General features: G+C 45.8%; 1 protein-coding gene across 7 annotated transcripts in view; it reads right to left on the minus strand.

Moving 5' to 3' along the window:
- DIS3L2 (DIS3 like 3'-5' exoribonuclease 2) overlaps positions 1-19,731 on the minus strand; it is a 201,269-nt gene that overhangs the window by 153,020 nt on the left and 28,518 nt on the right. For all 7 annotated transcript variants that reach the window (XR_014564298.1, XR_014564299.1, XM_083739250.1 and 4 more), the window contains 2 exons: positions 15,491-15,544; positions 5,854-5,955 (listed from right to left, as the gene is read on the minus strand). Coding sequence is in view for 5 of the 7 variants with exons in the window: in XM_083739250.1 (XP_083595376.1) it covers positions 5,854-5,955; positions 15,491-15,544 (156 nt within the window). In the remaining 2 variants the exon portion in view is untranslated. The remainder of the gene's footprint in view (positions 1-5,853; positions 5,956-15,490; positions 15,545-19,731) is intronic.

A 19,731-nucleotide genomic window follows, 5' to 3' on the forward strand; every position in this document is an offset into this window, starting at 1 on the left:
CACAGATCTTGGATCTCGATTTTAAGAGTGCTGGACGCTGTTTCTCAGGATATTGTATTGTCAGAAATCCTACTACAGTTAGAGATTCCAAGGCAATGCTTAGGACTTTTAACAGCCCGTAGAAGTAGGAAGAGCTGCAAAATAAAACTGGGGGTGGGAAGCCCTACCGAGGCAGACCAAAGCATGTTAGCCTGTTCACAGAGTCAGCCCAAAACTCATTCCTAATCTGGTAACTATCGGGTTTAGCTCCCTGCAGAGATACAACTTTTTCATCAATGTAGGAACTGGCAGTCCATAAAGAGGCACCCAAAGGTGCTATAGCTAAGGAAATTGCCATTCAACACTAGCAGTTAAGGGATATCTTAATGGCAAAATTGAAAATGACAAAAAATTGCCATCTGATCCGATCTAATGTACCGTATTTTTTGCCCCATAGGACGCAGTTTTTCCCCTCCAAAAATGAAGGGGAAATGTGTGTGCGTCCTATGGGGCGAATGCAGGCTATGGGGGGAGTGTCTGCAAGCCTTGCGTGCCCGGCAGGAGCTCCCGCCGGGGGCACGAGGCGTGGGGCGGCAGCCTGCTGCCCGAAGCACGCGGAGCCCTCCGGAGGACTCCCCGTGCTTCGGGCGAGTGTCTGCAAGCCTTGCGTGCCCGGCAGGAGCTCCCGCCGGGGGCACGAGGCGTGGGGCGGCAGCCTGCTGCCCGAAGCACGCGGAGCCCTCCGGAGGACTCCCCGTGCTTCGGGCGAGTGTCTGCAAGCCTTGCGTGCCCGGCAGGAGCTCCCGCCGGGGGCACGAGGCTTGGGGCGGCAGCCTGCAGCCCAAAGCACGCGGAGCCCTCCGGAGGGTGCCCCGTGCTTCAGGCAGGCGTGTGCAAGACTTGGGGCGGCAGCCGTGGCTGGGAGGGGGGGAAATAATTTTTTTTATTCATTCCCCCCCCCCCAAAAAAAACGAGGTGCGTCCTATGGGCCGGTGCGCCCTATAGGATGAAAAATACGGTATAAATCTAACTATCAGCCATGAAAAGGAGTGCCTCTCTATTTCCAAAGGAAATAAATGATCTGTGGCAAAATATTAATCTTGAGTGTATTAACTTTATTCCAAATTCTATGTAATGACCATCTTTCTAAATCATGAGTTATTTCTGTCATCTACTTCCAGCTCTACAATATTCTATTCTATGACTCTACTTAAATTCAATTTAATAATTTGAGAAATATGTCTAGGATCCAAAACATGCCTCCAGGCACCAACAAAATTGTCAATTAGTGCATAAACTGGGTAACTTAATTTCGATTTTAACCAATTAACTGTATAGCAAGAAATTGCCTCAAAATAATTAATAAATTCTGTTAGCTCAGATGTGGATGATTCAGGCCTACTAATAAATAATAATAATAAATCATCTGCATACACAACTATTTTAAATCCCATTTGTTCATGCACAAAACCACAAACCTCTAGTCTGCCTAACTGCATATGCCACCACCTTCAAATATAAATCAAATATCAAAGGAGAAAGAGAATAGTTCTGCCTTGTATCTCTCTCTAAACCAAACACGCTTGAAAGAATTCCATGTGTTCTCACCTGTGACTGAGGAGTCAGGTATGAGAGTCTAATCCAAATCATAAATTCCTGAAGAACCCCAGTTCCCCTACCCACCCAAGTAACAGAACTGCCAATATATTTTGTATATTGCTGAACTCTTTTTCAGCATCAAGAAAAAGAATAGCAGTCACATCAGTTATATTACCATATGAAGCAACAAAATCTGCTACCAACCTTACAGTATCTGCTCTCTACCTTTGACAAATAAAGCTCACCTAATTAATCTGTGTGTATTAAAGTTGCTACCACAGCCCAAAGTCTGCTAGCTTGTATTGCTGATAATATCTGCACAACTAGTCAGTCCTTTACCAGGCTTAGGAATAGTATAGATATGAGTATTGCGCATTGACGAGAGAAGGGTACCTTGATCAAGAGCCTTTATATAAAGGCAAAACAAATAGCAACTTTAAAAAACTGAATATACCTCCTACCATCCTATAGAAAAACCGCATGGCCCCAGAACTTTCCTAGCCTTCATACCATTAATGGAATTCTTGATTTCATCCCTCTGCAAAGTCTCTGAAATAAATTCCCTTTGCTGCAAATCTAGCTGTGGAAGGACTGACATTTCACATTCCATAGTCTCAATATCCTTCCTATAGAGTAGTACTTTTGAAATCTAAATTTATATCCTTTGGCGTTGAGTACACATTATTGCATACACCCTGAATCATAATTCTGAGTTTTATTGTCCTTCTAAATGGGAAGCCAAAATCTCACCCAACGTCTCTCAGCTTTCCCGATACTTCTGGCACAAACCAATTCGACCTGAGCTGAAACTAAATTATTCAGCTCACATTTAGCAAGTTGCAAGTTTTGATAAAGATCCGGGGGAAGGACATGATTCAAACTGACTTAATAAAGACTTGATCTATCCAAATTCTTCTCTTGCAAAGCCCTACGCTGCTGTTCATAAGAAGCACTTCCCATGATCTTTCCCCACAGGGCAAAGTGGAACCTTCAACATTTACACAATGATGCAGAGCACTGGATCCTTCCAATGGTGATCCCCCCCAAAAAAACATTTTTAGTAGAAATCAAAGTAATCTTTGTTATCTTTTAATGCTGAAGAGGACATTGCTACATTGCCTTTTAATTTAAACAGTTCCTGGCTTTCTTGAAAACTAGCGGAGCAGAGTTTTCAACATGAAACGGAGACTTGTTTTCTGAACCTGCAAATGTAATGCAAATATCTCAATCTTCAACATGTATATTTTGTTTTGGTTTATTTTATATTTTCCTCTGATTTTGAAAAAAAAAAAGCATGACGCTTAAGCTACTATTTGAACTTGAAGCACAGAACTGTTCCTTGAACATGTACACCGAGTTTCCTTCAGATATCTCAGTTGCATTTCAAGGAAACTTATAAGCCAATGAAACGCCAAATAAATCTCTCATTTCGCTTAGATAAGCAAGATCTACCCATAAATAAAAATCTATAAGCAAAAGACTGTCCAAAGTAGGAAGTTTTTGATCTCCTTCAGAATATGCTAAGGCACAGATTTTGAGGCTAGGAAAGTGGAAGAGAGTTCCAGAGATGGGAAACAACTCTCAGCAACCCATCTCTGCGTGAATCTCTGTAAGTACAGGGTGCAGCAGTTACAAAAATGAGAATAAAATAAAATAAAAAATTCCTTCCATTAGCACCTTTGAGACCAACTAAGTTTGTTACTGGTATGAGCTTTCGTGTGCATGCAGAATGGCATTCTAGGAACCATTAGGAAAGCGAATGAAAATAAAACTGCCAATTTCATAATGCTGTTCTACAAAACTGCAGCGCAGCCGCATTTGGAATACATTTGGAAGCTACAGTATACAAGCCTGGTCATCTCGCCTCAAAGAAAAAGGATATTATAGAATTGGAAGAGGTTGAAGAAAGAGTAACCAAAATTATCACGAGGGTGGAATGAGTGCCGTGTGAGGAAAGGATGCAGACGCTTTAGAGAAAAGACAAGAAGGAGGTGGCATGATAGATGGTTATGAAATTGTGCATTGCAGGGTACAACCCAAATAAAAAGAAGCTTTTCTTCCTCTCTTTCTCATAAGACTAGAACTCACGGACATCCAGGGAAGCTGAATGTTGGAAGAGTCAGGACAGGCAAAAGAAAAACGCTACTTCACAGTAAGAATACCGTATTTTTCGCTCTATAAGGCATACTTTTTCCCTCCTAAAAAGTAAAGGAAAATGTGTGTGCGTCTTACGGAGCAGATGCAGGCTGCGCAGCTGCCCTGAAGAGGCTTCGCGCAGCTATCCCAGAAGCCAGAACAGCGAGAGGGATCGCTGCACAGTGATCCCTCTTGCTGTTCTGGCTTCTGGGATTCAGAATATTTTATCCCTTGTTTTCCTCCTCCAAAAACTAGGTGCGTCTTATGGTCTGGTGCGTCTTGTAGAGCGAAAAATACAGTAGTTAAAACTATGGAATTTGCTCCTGCACAGGATGGCAGTGATGGTGGCCACCAACCTGGGTGACTCTGAAAGAGGATTGAACTAAAACACAAAGAATGGAGCTGTCAATGGCTCCTAGCCAAGTTGGCTGTGTTCTGCCTCCTCTGTCAGACACAGGTGCCTCTGGAAACCAGTTGCTGATAATCACAAGTTGAGAAAGCACTGATGCTGAACTAGGCGGGCCTTGGGCCTGATCCAGCATGGCTCCTCTTGTGTTCATATGCTATTTCAGCACAACGTGAACAAGACACACATCAAGATCTAAATGATGTTGGGCATAGTGGTAAAACATTTGGAGGAGCATCTCTCGGATACATGAGGTTCATGCTGTTGAGGATTAGCTAAACACTGCAGTCTGTTTTGGGAAAGGCATTACGTCGATTATATGCTTCCCATTAAACTATTGTTCCATGCTTCTCTTCCTTTAGCCATTTTATCATCAGAATAGTTAGCTTCTCAAACAATTCTTCTTTGGCAGATTCAAAAGGATCCGAGAACAAAGGAACACTGCAAATACAATAGGGGCGATTTTTTAATGCGGAACATTCGATTGGGAGCAACAGGTAAGCGGACTTTTCCAAAGCGTGGATTCCAAGACACCCATACAATTCAATTACATTGCAAATGAGTCCATGCTGGTAGAAGAAAAACAATTCTAAGAAAAATTTGTTCCATGAGAACCAAAGATGCAGATAGGCACAGAATGACAGCAGTTATATAAGAGATTGGATTAACCATAATCTAGCATAATGTGTCCATGTTTAGAAAAAGGCTTGGAAGGGAAGGACTTAAATCAATCGTTTCACGAAGAGCTGGATGTTAAAGGAAGCAAACAATCTGTTGTACTCAAGACATCATTCCTACAAGCAAGGGGGGGGGGGTGGAGGGGTGGATGAACAAACCATAACAGAAGATTAAGTATTGTGTTGGCTTGCCCCTTGTTTTCAGATCAGTTACACCCATCTGCACTTCCCTTCGTCCTTCAAAATAGGAAGACCTTTAACTCAAATTAACTCAATCCTAATAATATTCAACTCTGTCTGGGCAAACCCATCGCCGCAGGCTTGTCCCGCACTCTCTCACGGTGGAATTAACACCTCAACACATGGGACTGCTTAGGGAAACGAATCCCATTTCCCCCTCGGATTTACAAATTACCTAATGTTTGGTTGCTAACCTCAGGGTGAGATTGAGATATTTACTGTGCAAAGCACATGCAGGCACCCAAACAAGAGTCTCTAAGCAATTATGGTCTGGGAGACAAGACGGCAAGGGCGAGTGAGCAGACAAGCCAGGGTTCTCTCAAGGTAATCTTTATGCCTGTTCAATGGCCAAGAACTCCTATCCAGCGCAGAGTCAAAAAATAAGGTTAAAGCGGTTTAAATGCACCACAGCAAGGAAAGCAAAACCAAGCATTCAAGGGCCAGTGCAGTAGGATAAGACCACAGAATGGACACAAATCACAGTCCTCTGCCCTTAAAAAAAAAAGCATTGTTATATTCTGGAGCAATAAAATAAATAGGAAAATAGAAAGCATTATCAGAACAAAAAGTTCCAGTTTTTTTAACATGCGGGGGGACCCACATGAAGCTGCATAAAAAGCAAAGGTACACGGAAAAGGAAAATGACAAGGAGGTTAGAGCAACCATCACCACAAGGAAAACATTGGGAAGGTGATACTTGGCTGAACTGGCATATAAATTTGAAAAACAGCCCTATTCACGATTGCTGTGGACTCTGCGAAAAAGGGTCAGAGTCTTCTTTCCAAACAAATTTAACTGGTAAGGTTGAGCACTGACCTTCCACTGATCTTTCGGAAGAAGAGTCACCACCACGATGTCACCGTTCAGAGCTCTGTTCCGAGCAACGACGCCATCAATGAAGATATCTCGGGTGCTGTCCTAGAAGAGACAAGGAAAGAAACGGCTCTTACACAGAGGAAGAGGTTTGGGAAAGCTACAAGCTGGTTTCAGAATGCATCACACCTCGAGGACAACAAATCAAGGGAGGCCATGGGAGTCTTTTCAGAGCCTGCACCTGAGAAGAGGGGAAGTCAGGGATAGTCAGTCTCTAGGTAAAGGTAAAGGGACCCCTGACCATTAGGTCCAGTCGTGACCGACTCTGGGGTTGCGGCGCTCATCTCGCTTTATTGGCCGAGGGAGCTGGCGTATAGCTTCCAGGTCATGTGGCCAGCATGACCAAGCCGCTTCTGGTGAACCAGAGCAGCGCACAGAAACGTCATTTACCTTCCCGCCAGAGCGGTACCTATTTATCTCCTTCCACTTTGACGTGCTTTCAAACTGCTAGGTTGGCAGGAGCAGGGACCGAGCAATGGGAGCTCACCCCGTCGTGGGGATTCGAACCTTCTGATCAGCAAGTCCTAGGCTCTGTGGTTTAACCCACAGCGCCACCCACATCCCTAATTCTCTAATTTAAGTCTCTACTGCCTCTTAAAGGTTCCCTTGGGGTGCATACAGGAGTCAAAACCCCAAAACAAGAAAACTGCCCTTTGACCTGCAAGGACACCCAGGGATTTTTGAAGGTAGTGAATGGTCTGCGACTAGAGAGGAAGCAACAACGTATTCACATTGTGAAGTGTGCTTCTACTGGCTGACCATGTTTGCACAGACACAGCTAAGACCCTCCTTTTGGCCTCAACTGTGTCTCAGAATAACTTCCTTTTCACACCGGACAGCTAAAGCAGAGATGGGGGGTCTGTGGCACTCCAGATGTTGCAGAACTATAAATCCCCATCATCCATGAAGACCTCCCTCATTTGTGCCCAGCAGGATATTATAATTATAATTATTTTGTATACTGCCCTATACTGCAGGACTCAGGGTGGCTGACAGGATGAAATCACAATATAAAAACAAAAAAAATGCATCATCAAAATAAAAACAATAACCCCTTGTTGACTCCCCTTGGAGAAGCTCCATAGTTCAGTGATGAAACATCTGCTTTTGCTTGCAGAAGGACCAGCTTCGATCTCCAATGGTAGCTCCGGGTAGGGCTCAAAACTGTCCCCCGCCTGAGACCCTGAAGAGCTGCTGCAGTCAATGTACCTAGTGATCCCATAGGTCTGGCCCCCCTTCTCCCCTGGCCCCAAGCCCTTCACGAGCAGAAGCGTGTTCACCAAAACAGCCCAGGAGAGAAGGCTTCTCGGCTTCACGATTCTGGAACGGAAGAGCCGTGCCATGCAGCCTCATGGGGCTGCCTCATGGTGAAGCCAGAGGGAGTCCTCCGCTGCCAGGAATTCCAGGCCGCTCCCAGGCATGAAATCCGGCAAGTGGTGTGAAATGGACAAGATAGCACAGCGCTCAGGGAGAAGGGCAACCATCGCAGAGAGAAATTGGATCCAGAGCAAAAGCTGTGCTGGACCAATCTCACTGAGGGGATGAAGGCACAGCCAACGGATAAGTAACTGGAAATGAGATGTGCTGGTGAAAATGTCTTCTGCGAAGGCAGAGAAACAATGGAACCCGTCCTCATTCATTTCACAGAGCCACGGGGGATCTTTTCAGCAGCGGTCGCCTCTGTTAAATCTCCATTTCAGCCATACCAAAAGTGGGGTGGGGACATAAGAGAACCAAGCCTAAACCGCAGCAGTCATTTGAGGAGGCAAAGAAAGTGAGGTGCTGGGAGCAATTTCAAAAGCATGGGAGCAATTTCAGAATCACACCAGCAAAGGAGAAGCCAATATATGGCACCTGTCAGAGTAACACAAACTTTCGGGTACTAACTACCAAAGCATTGCCAGCTATGACACCTCCGTTATAAAGGAAGGAGATCTTTGGTATATGGATCTGTGCTGGGGGCTAGGTAGTAAGCCTCCATGGGGCAGAATGAGACCACTAGTTACCTCACTCAGAGCACTTTGCGCAAGGACCCCCATCATTTCTATATGGCTCATAGATGTTTTCCTAGCACATCACAAAGCTGCCTGTCACATGCACCTGGAAGAAGAATCAACACCTTCATTAGAAGAATTGACTCTAAAAGTTGCATGCTGAAGAGCCAGATGGGCGGGGTATTTTATATCATCATCATCACCACAGGATCAAAAGCAGTTTTGCCCCATGTAGACTCTCCCCAGTGAAACACCCAGCACTGTGACCCAGGCCAAGAAGTTTAATTCTTACTTGGTTTTTTTGGGGGGGGGGGGAAATCCAGCACATTAGCACATCTGGATCCCTGTCTGAAATTGCTTCCGCTTCACAGAGTTCTGCACATTTCAGTGTGCAATGTCGGGAGTGGGTGACAACACATTAAACCACTCAGAACCAAAGAAAGCTTCCATCTGTTTCCAGAAGAGCATGTAGTGATTTGGATACTCTCGGGGGGGGGGGGGGAATGTTTACAAGGATGCTTTAATCAAGTTGGTTCTCCCTTTTTATCCTGATGCGCATAATGAAGGCTTTGAGAAACAATGGGATTCAGTGGCCTGATTCACAAGTCAAGCTCTCACCGATCTGACTTATTATAAGCCCGCAGTTCCAAAACTCTTAGATAATCCATGGTCACTTGCAAATTGCCTGCCCTCCAAGCACCTTCACTGCTGCCATGGGCTGGGAAGTATATTGTAATTCCTCAGCCACCCCCCCTCTCTCCCCTCAGCACTCTTTTCGGTTCATCTCCCTGCCCTCCCAGAATTGCACGTTCACCATCTCCTCACCCTAGTACTGAAAGCCTGGAGCCGCAATGGCCTGATGTCTTTTACATGCAATGGCTTTTACATGCAGGGGCATTGCTAAGGAAGTTAAAGGCATGGGGCACAGATCCACGAGGACACAAATATGCCTCTGGGGAAATTAAAGAGGCAGAAGGCTGTGGTCTCAACAGCCTGCACTATCCACCCAGCCACCCTGAAAGGAAAGCTCTGTGTTTTGCTTTGTTTTAATGACTCTTCAAAGGAGGGAGGGGCAAGAGATGCAGAGCCCAATCCAAAAGACTCGAGGCTCGGGTCCAATGGGCCGCCCCTGGACAATACCCCTCTGCATGCGTGTCCCCTGAGAGTAGCATGAAGCTTTCCAGGCCACCACAGCCCCTCCATCTGTCTGATGGGTGGGCAGAAGCAGCATGGAAGGCAAACAGACCCCAGGGAGGAGAACGAGGACTAAAAGTTACACCAAAGACTTCAACAAAGGGGTAGGTTTTTGAGGGATTTAAAGAGGATGAGTGGTGGCGTTATACATATGGAGAGGCGCAGTACACAAGTTACTGATTTCCCACAACAATAAAAGCAAGAAGATTCAAATAATGGCACTCAGAAGCCTTCCAGATTCTGAAATGAGAAGCAATCCCATCAGTCTTTTGAACCACAGTAAGATGCCACCACTCAAATGACCAAAAACAGGAGTTTATCCATGAGCAAAGCACTATTAGATACTAGCAGTATGGAGTCTCTTGTTTTTCTAAGGCAAGCTCGGCTGCTGCCTTAATTATCTGCTAATTATTGCTGCCAGCCAACAGAAGCACCACTTTCCCTTGCTGGCAATAAAAATCCCCTTTCCTTAAAATTGGTTCAAGCCACGTAGACTCAGGGGCTTGATTTAGAAAAAGGAAAGAAATTGCACTGTGAAAAAGACACCAGCATGTGAAGAGTGGCAAGGCATCAAGGTAAGGAGCAAGTCAATGGACAGCAGCAGAAGACATGCAGGTGGAAAGCTACCAGCTTAAAGTACAGAACGTCACATGTCTGACAATCTGCCTGCTGGGTACAAGTTGTGGGTGTTTGCTTGGTGCAATGAGCTCCTGGCCCTCAGAGAACAGCTTCATTTCCTTGAGGCCAAGGTGGCTGACCTGAAGAAGCTGAGAGGGTAGATGTGGCTCTCAGGGATGCAAGAGTGGGATGCCACCTCCCAGGGTGGCAGGTCCCCGTCCCCCCCACTGTGGGGTGGGGGAAGAAAGACGGAGTGTGGGGAGAGGCTATGGAGAACAGATTTGAAATTCACAGCATGTTGTACACTGAAAGAAAATTATATGGAAATGATGTACTGGTGGTATCTGACCATAAAGAAGGCTGATCGCCGAAGAATTGATGCTTTTGAATTATGGTGCTGGAGGAGACTCCTGAGAGTCCCATGGACTGCAAGAAGATCAAACGTATCCATTCTGAAGGAAGTCAGCCCTGAGTGCTCCCTGGAAGGACAGATCCTGAAGCTGAGGCTCCAAGACTTTGGCCACCTCCTGAGAAGAGAAGACTCCCTGGAGAAGACCCTGACGTTGGGAAAGATGGAGGGCACAAGGAGAAGGGGACGACAGAGGACAAGATGGTTGGACAGTGTTCTCGAAGCTACGAACATGAGTTTGACCAAACTGCGGGAGGCAGTGGAAGACAGGAGTGCCTGGCGTGCTCTGGTCCAGGGGGTCACGAAGAGGCGGACACGACTAAACAACAACAACAAAGTTATTCAAAATGTATAGAACAAGTTCTAATATTTGCTGAAAGTATAAAGAAAAGGAGGGTACCTTTTATCATATGTAGTTGTCATGCAAGATAACAAAGTCCTTTTGAGAACTGATATACAATGAATTGAAAAAAATGTTTAAATAACATTTGTTTAAAAACCAGAAGCATTTCTATTAGGAATTACAGGCTCTGATATCCCAAAAGACCAGAAAAGACTGCTTATGCATGCAACAACAGCTGCAAGGATATTACTAGCCCAAAGATGGAAAGAATCAACAGTTCTGACCAAGGAAGAATGGCAAGCCAAACTGCTGGACTATGCAGAAATGGCAAAACTAGCTGGGAGACTCAGGAATCAAGAGATATTGACTTTTAAAAAAGAATGGGGGAAATTTAGAATTTACTTAGGAGACCATTGTAAACAAATAAAAATGTTAGCTGGACTTTAAAAATAACTTGCAAAGAAACAAAAAATATAGATAATTCAGAGAGATGAAAACTGTGGAGAACATGATGATATATAGCTTTAGAAAAATTATTTTAAGAACCCATGCAGGGGACAGGGGGAAGTCGCGAGATTCAGAGAATCTCATATATGGATATGGTAAAAGTTTTTTCTCTTTAATATTTTGAATTTATATATATATGAATGAAGACATAAGCAGAGTTATAGGGCAATTTGCAAGGCTAACTTAGGGGTAGGGATCTATCTTATGGGTTACTGTGCTGGCTGTCAGAATAAAATACAGGTTCACCTAAAAAAAGGAAAAGGAAAAGAAAGGTGAACTGTGCCTTTTCACATCAAGATATCGCTGGGGGAAAGGCTGTCTCCTTTGCAGCAAGTGTGCCGGGGGAAGAGGTCTTGCACCACCACCACACCTGCAAGAACTGTGCATTTATTACAAAGGAGTAAATGATTGCCTGGGAAGGCCCACCTTCCACGTGGCTCCAAGGCTGGGATTCTTTGCTGAAGAGGCTGAAGGCCGCTGCCCTGATGTGAAACGGAGGCGATTCCACAGCAAGACAAGCGACCCTCCATAGCAGCAGCTCAACAGCTGTGCAAAGGCTGCCTCCCATGACAAGATGCAGAAAAATTGCAAAGCTTCTTGGACTAGCATAATTCCGCCTGGAAGCTGTTCCTCTGACGAGTCCAGATTTTCTCTTCCCCATCCCCCTCTCACCTCAACTCCCCAAGTAATCCCACCACGTCCTTAAAAAATGCTTTACATCATCATTCGGGAGAAGGGCCCTCTTATTTCAGTCATCACCCGCGTGCTGCAGCAACCCCTCCCCTGGCAAAGTTAGCCATGCCAGGAGGTGACGGGTGCCAGTTTCTTAAAAAAAAAAAAAAAAAAAAGCCCATCGTTTAGCTCTTTGTCTGTAAGGGAAGAAATAAAAAGTGAGCTCCTTATCTACCAGCTGCAGTGCCAGAAAGGCGACCCCAGCCAGGGAGACTAGAAATGTCTCTTCATTCTGTCGTTTATCATAAACAGGTTGTTTGCACAAAAGAACGGAGCCTAAGAGGTTAAATCACACGGTCCCCATACGCCCCCAAGAGTGCGTGGGATTTCGGGAATGGATTCCTCCTCAGCAAAGCCTAAGGCTACAATCCTATGCACACCGAAACACAGCGGGAGCTGCTTCAAGGAAACTCAAATTTCTGTTTTGTTTTTAATATATTTTTATTAAAGATTTATTAGTTTACGAAAAGTATGTGCAATGTCTCTTTTATTCAAGCTGCGTTTTCTGGAGATCAGTTTCATTTGCTGTGAGACGTTAAGTGTTACATTAGGAAGAAAAGGGGGAAAGAGGTGGAGGGGGGAATGGGGAGGGGGTGGGGTCGGGGGCAATGCTTCTATTCTACCTGGCATATGTGTGGGGTTTTGTGTCAGCATCAATTAAATTTCAGTTTTGAAAAACATTATTTCATTCTTTGCAGACCTCGTTTTATCCTGGTGCCACTTTAACATATGCCCACTGGACTGTTGATGACTAAAAATTATAAACGAGCATAGGATTGGGTCTTAAGGAGAATGGCTGGCTTTTCTCGAGATGCCAGCTGTCACAGCCTTTGACCCCTTGGAAACACCTGCAAGCACTGGGATGCTGCCCACCCTGTGGTAAAAAGCAAAGCGGAGGGTTGCAAGGCCTCTGCACATATCCATGCTTCTGTGCTATATAAAACTGGAAAAATAAGCTCTTAAAATTCTCACAGCTAATGAGCAACAGGAATTATCTACAAGGCTGTTTTGTCTGTTTGAATAATGAATATACAGTCCCCTCAAAATGCAAATAAGTGCCTTTTTATGCACCAGCATAACTGCATATTCAAAACAGCATGCATTTCAATATACTGGATTTACGAATGCCAATTTTTTGCCAAATTATGTTGCAAAAATTAAGGTGTGCATTAGATTTGATGGCACGTTTACATTTGCCAGCAAATACTTTTTTTTTGGTTTCAAGGTTCTGAAAACAGAGGTGCGCATTAGATTCAATGGCACATCAGTAAATGTGATACGTCTACCGCCTAGTTCATGCCTCCCTGGGCAAGTGACAAGGAATATGTGAACTAGCGCTAAGAAGAACCCATGCTGATGCCCTCTTCCACACACATTATTAAAGGGGGAAGAATGGTGCAATGTGGGCCTCTGCCAAACTGAGCACCTGCATGGGTTGCCCAGCTCACACGCGACGACTTAAGAGTGCTCATGTTATCCCTCCATGAGGCAAACCTTGTTGTGCCCGTCTAGAGGTGGGCAGGCTTAACGTTAACTAATCATTCGGACCCCGCATCATCCCAGTCGTGGGCTGACACTACCCTAAAGTAGATGCCTTACAACCTCTCATGAACGACTTTTAGAAATAGGGTTGAGAGGTTAGAATGCAGGACTTCATAGAGCTAGAAGGGACCACAAGAGTCATCTAGCCCAACCCCCTGAAAAGCAGGAATCTTTACATCCAATGTGGGGCTTGAAACCTAAGAGTCTCTTGTTCTACCGACTAAGCTACCCCCCCCCCCCCCAGGTACAAAGCCCCACTCTGCTATAAAGCTTGCTGTAAACCTCAGGACAGTTGCCATCTCTCAGACAAACCTACCTTGCAGGACTGTTGTCGGCCAGCCTAAAAGATGTACACCACACTGAAGTCCTTTGAGCAAAGACAGGATTATAAGCAAGCGCAGCAGCCCGAGGTTTGTGGGAGGGGGGAACGGGGGTTATTGTTTGGTTTCTGTTCCTATTTTTATTGCGTATTTTGTGTTTTTATCTTGTATTTTTATGCTGTGAACTGCAGGCGAAGGGGTGGGCGGTAATACAAAATTAATAAAGAAAGAAAGAAAGAAAACAAAAGGAGGCTTATGAGAACATAAGAAGAGCCTGCTGGATGAGGCCAATGGCCTGTCCAGTCTAGCATCCTGTTCTCACAGAGGCCAACTAGATGCCTATGGGAAACCAGCAAGAAGGATTCCAGCAGGACAGCAGTCTCTCCCACCTGGGGTTTCCAGAAACTGCTGTTCAGAAGCGTTGCTGACTCTGATTGTAGAGGCAGAGCAAAGCCATCCTGGCTAGTACGATACGATACGATAATCTTTATTGTCTTCGTCCCATACAGAACGAAATTGAAAAAAATCTACATCAGACATTAAAAAACCAGCAAGCCTGCTATCCCAGCCTGGTTAACCGCCTAAAAACTCTGATACCCCATAATTAAATACAATATACTCCCACAGAGACTACTTTACATGTGTTTAAAACCAAAATCGCATTTGGATAAAAACTGTTTCTCAGGCAAGTAGTCCTAGTCTTTATAACCCTGGACCTTCTTCCAGAAGGCAGAAGCTGAAAGAGATCATTTCCGGGGTGCGCACTATCCTGCGCTATCTCTGCAGCTTTCTTATGGCACCTGGAAGCATCGATTTGATCCAAGGTGGGAAGAGTGCACCCAATTATTCTCTCCGCAGTCTTTTACAACCCTGGACAGCATTGTTTTTCCCCGGACCGTGCAGCTCCCAAACCACAAACACAGATCATAAGTTAATAAACTCTCAACAGTACAATAGTAAAATGCCATCAATAGGTCCTTTGAAAGATCATTTTTCCAGAGGATTCTCAGAAAATATAACCTCTGCTGTGCTCTCTTCATCAGGTCTTTACTGTTTTCTCCCCAGGTTAGGTCATCTCTCAACTCCATCCCCTTGATGGCCCTCTCCTCCTCCACAAATTTGTCTAATCCTCTTTTAAGCCATCCAACTCGGTGGCCCTCACTGCCTCCTGTGGCAGTGAGTTCCATAGATTAGTAATGCACTACGTAAAGAAGTGCTTCCTTTTATGTGTCCTGAACTCTCAACCTTCACTTCACCGGATGAACAAGTTGGCTCCTACGAGTGTAGCAACGTGTGTACCCCCTTCATTCACAAGGCACGGTACAGCCGAAACCCCGGCGTCCCTAATTTCTCTTAACCAATGGCCCCGCAAAAAAAGAATAAGAAGAAAGTGGAGGCATGCACGGTCCATGATTGAAGGAGGCTTCACAAACCGCACGTGGTTTGGCATTCAGACGCAAGAACGTTAAAATGCAGCATGCACATTACTTTGATATCAAGTTCGCAAATTAGCTCATGCTGCAAACCAGCAGCAGAGAAGCACATTTGTTTGGGGGAGCTTAACTTAAAGTCAGGGGAAAATCTGTAAGCCATCTGTAAGCGTAATCATAAACCCTTGGGTTTAGAGCTAGCCGGTGGTCTCCAACCTGGGCTCAGCTGGCTTCGCCAAGCTCAGAACGAACATCACCTCTAGCACTAAAAGTTCGGATCGTCGTGTACCAGAACACCCATCTCCCCTCCTGCTATACTGGTGTTCGTTTCAGCGAGGTTTGCATAGATCAGAGGCAGGGGAGCAGCAATGCTTCATGGACTGCGCCCAAAGGTTTGGCATGCTCTGTGCACGTCTTGGGACTTAATTCCTTGGTGCTCCAGCCGTTCACCTTCTGCACATTTGCTGTTTACTGTGTTACACATTACTTACTGGAGATGGAATGAAGGCCTCGTGGTATTTCTTGGGGTTTATTCTCAGGGGTCCCTTTAAAAAAAAAAAGACAAAAGAACAGAAATTAGATCAGGGGAGAAACGAGTTGTTTTAATGCAGGGGTCAGCAAGGTTTATCTTGCCTGGGCCGGATCATTCCCGCAGAGAACCCTCTGTGTGCCGGATAGCACACACCTGTGATTTCTGGCATCTGCACATGCGCAGACACGATTTCCAGCACCGCGGAAGTTAGTCCCCCACTGCGTTGCACCGGTTTAGCGCAGCGCGCAAGCGGGCAACTCGGTTTGGCAGCGGCTCGTGGGCCAGTCAAACGACTTCCGCGGGCCGCTTCCGGCCCATGAGCCTTAGGTTGCTGACCCGTTTTAATGCAATACAGTGGTACCTCAGGTTACAGACGCTTCAGGTTACAGACGCTTCAGGTTACAGACTCTGCTAACCCAGAAATAGTACCTTGGGTTAAGAACTTTGCTTCAGGATGAGAACAGAAACTGTGCGGCGGCAGCAGGAGGCCCCATTAGCTAAAGTGGTGCTTCAGGTTAAGAACAGTTTCAGGTTAAGAATGGACCTCCGGAACGAATTAAGTTCTTAACCTGAGGTACCACCGTACCACTAAAACTACCAGAGCCATTATGCTGCTTTTTGCTTATTGTGATGATGTCACCTTAACCCTCCCTTCCATGTTATAGTCCTGGAAAAAGACTGAATAATAATCACATTGGTGTCAGCATCAAGGGCTTTCATCAGGAGTAACACCAGCAAGGAGTGGGGAAAGGTTTTTTTTGCACATGGGCACACCAACAGTGGCCAAAGCCAGAAGTGGGTGGAGTAACAGGTGCAAGTCTCACCTTTCTGCAGCAGGCTGCATTCCAGCCATGCAAAACAGGAAGGTGTTGCCATGGAGCCACTTCTCTCTATCCTCCAGCCAGACAAGCAAAAGGCACCATCAGAGTTCAAGGACACGTTCTAGCTCAGGAGGAAAGGGATTTGGGGAGGCCACAGTGGAGGTCCTGGAAGTGTCCCAGCTTGGGAAGAGGGACATGGAATAGGGAACACCCCAAGGGCAGTTACAGAGGCATGGGTGGCTGGATTCAACCTGCAGGTCAGAGGTGCCCCATGCAGGGTCTGGACATTCTGGCAACAAAGAATGCAAACAGCATGGTTTCAGTGGAGCTGGGTGTAAGTCCAGATCTTCCAGCAGAGATGGAGACTTGCTCCTGGCAGCATCAGCAGCCCCCAAGTGGCTTCACTGGAAGAGAGTCAGGAGGAGCTCCAGAGGAGCCAGCGCTAAAGCCACATCAAGGCCGTAAAAAGCCAGTCAAGCTCCCCAGAAAGTCAAAGGACTGGGCCCTGCCACTAACCATGCATCTTTCACGGTGGCCTGAAGTGAGGGCCAAACCTGGACACAGGAAGGGCATTTCTGTCCAAGGTTCAGAGCTTGAAGTAAGGAAAAGGAGGTTCTGACCTCTGGCCCCAGCTACACTAGTGCTGCGCAACTCTGACCTGCAGGCCTAACTAGGCTCACCAGGCATCTCCATTTGGTCTGCAAGGCTGTGTCAGCCAAGCCATGCCTATGTGTAGGGCAAGTAAATGGCTTGGTTCCAAACTGGGGGGCAGAGGGATGGGTCACCTGTGAAACTTGGCCTGCAGCGGGTGGCCAGATCTAGCTCCCCACCCCCAATCTAGAGGACCAAGGGCCACCAGGAATCTGCGCCCTACTCCTCCCAGGAAGAATGCCGCAGCCTCAGCCATTAGCCAGAGGAGGGGCAGCAGAGATCTTGCTTCCACCTCCTCTGCCAGAATGCGCCCGGCATCGACCGCCAACCGTCCTGAGGCTGCAGAAGCAAAGGAAGGGCACTAGCCAGGGGAACAGGGATTACTGGGCCGTATTGTTTTTGTGAGCTGCCATGGAAATCAAGAGGCAGGGCGTCAATCTTTTTAAACAAGTACAATCCACAGCCAGAAGCAGGTACATAAAATACCCAGCTGTCATGAGCATTAGCAACCTCCTGGCTTGTATGAATCATATTTTTCTAATAACGGCCAACACTGAATGTGCCTTTTTCACGTCCGTTGTGAATCAAGCAACCTCGAAACTAGACTTCAGAGAGGCATGGGGCTGTGTCTTGGTTCTTGCTGAGGGAACAGTGCCCTAAAGCTGCCTTCACCAATCTGCTGGAAGTTTCAAAACACCAGTTGCTGGAAAATGCAGGGGAGACGGCCCTTGAGCTTGAATCCTCCTTGCCAGTTTCCCACTGGGGCATCTAGTCGGCCACTGTGGAAGCAGGATCCTGGACTAGATGGGCCATTGGCCTGACCCGGGAGGGCATTTCTTACGTCCAGATGTTATGGACTACAACTCCCATCATTCCTGACCACTGTCCATGATGGCTGAATGGACAGAGTTGTAGTCCAGCACCTGGAACCCTCCCCGCACCCGCTTCAGCCTCCCCACTGATCACAGAATCATAGATCATGGAATCACAGATTCGAAAAGGACCCTGAGGATCATCTAGTCCAGTGTTCCCCAAACTTGGGCCTCCAGCTGTTTTTGGACTACAACTCCCATCATCCCTCGCTAGCAAGACCAGTGGTCAAGGATTATGGGAGTTGTAGTCCAAAAACAGCTGGAGGCCCAAGGTTGGGGAACACTGATCTAGTCCAAGCATCCCCAAATTCAGCCCTCCAGTTGTTTTGGGACTACAATTCCCATTGTCCCTGACCACTGGTCCTGTTAGCTAGGGATGATGGGAGTTGTAGTCCCAAAACAGCTGGAGGGCTGGGGTTGGGGGGGGGCCTGACCTAGTCCGATCCCCTGCGGTGCAGAAATATGCAGCTGTCCTATACGGGGAATCAAACCTGCAACCCCGCTGTTATCAGCACCATGCTCTAACAACCAGGAAACAAGCTGGTTTCTCCTGCTCCAGAGGATAGAACTAGAACCAATGGCTTCCAGTTACAAGGAAGGAGATTCCGACTAAACATACAAAAAAAAAACTATCTGACAGCAAGAGCTGCTTGAGAGTGGAACTGTCTCCCTCGGGAAGTTATGGACTCTCCTTCCTTGGAGGTTTCTGTCATGGTTGCTTTAGCTTTAGATTCCCACATTGCAGGGAGATTGGATTAGACCCTTCTAATTCTATGATTCTATGATTTAAACTGAACTATCCAGGATGATCTTTATGGATGAGTAAGGATTTTGTCTCAGCAGTTCAAATGCTTTTATTTTAATAAATAAATGCCCATCTTTCTTGTCCAGAGGTGGTAGCTACTGCAAACATCTTAGACTGGTATGTATCCACTAAACTACAAAACTATTTGGTATGTACAGTGGTAACTCAGGTTAAGTACTTAATTCGTTCTGGAGGTCCGTACTTAACCTGAAGCTGTTCTTAACCTGAAGCACCACTTTAGCTAATGGGGCCTCCTGCTGCTGCCGCACCGCTGGAGCACGATTTTTGTTCTTATCCTGAAGCAAAGTTCTTAACCTGAAGCACTATTTCTGGGTTAGCGGAGTCTGTAACCTAAAGCGTATGTAACCCGAGGTACCACTATATCTGCAAAACTATAGGACTTTTCTTGCATTCAAGCTGAAATCAAGGACTTGAAAGTGAAGCGAGCATTTCAAGTTATGATTTATATGAATCTATAATGAAATAAAACGAGTGGAATCCCAACCTTCTGGAGAAAACCTGGGGAGGGTATGGGGCGCATGTCAGGGGGTGTCCCACTGAACAACCAGAAATCCTTGTGCTAACATTAGCAGAATAGCACCTAATCTCTCATCTTCCCTAGATTCGATCATCCTCATTGCTTTACTTGAGGAACCTTATTTTATTATGGGTAATTTTTAGAAGTAAACTCATAAAGCATTCTGGAAAACATAGCAAATGCCTTCAGTTAAAAACTGCATCTAAGTTTACATAAAGCATTCGTGTCAGCATTTGAAATTGCAGCCAAACTTTAATCAGAGGCATTTAAGTAGGCTTTAAAGTGGAAGTTTTCATAATTATTCCATTTGCGATTGATAACAATCATAGAACAAAAACGTTTTATCCCCCCATATAAATTCACTGTAATGGGTTGGAGGAGGGTGGCATTTTGGTAGGACTTGCAATGTGGGTGACCATACATGAAAAATATGCTGATTTATGATGGGGGGGGGGGGAGCAGCCAGTTCTGAGATTTTTTTCATTCACACAAGGGACCCACCACTTGAAAAAG

The sequence above is a fragment of the Podarcis gaigeae genome (genome assembly GCF_964106915.1).
Source record: "Podarcis gaigeae genome assembly, chromosome: 5".
NCBI lineage: Eukaryota > Metazoa > Chordata > Lepidosauria > Squamata > Lacertidae > Podarcis > Podarcis gaigeae.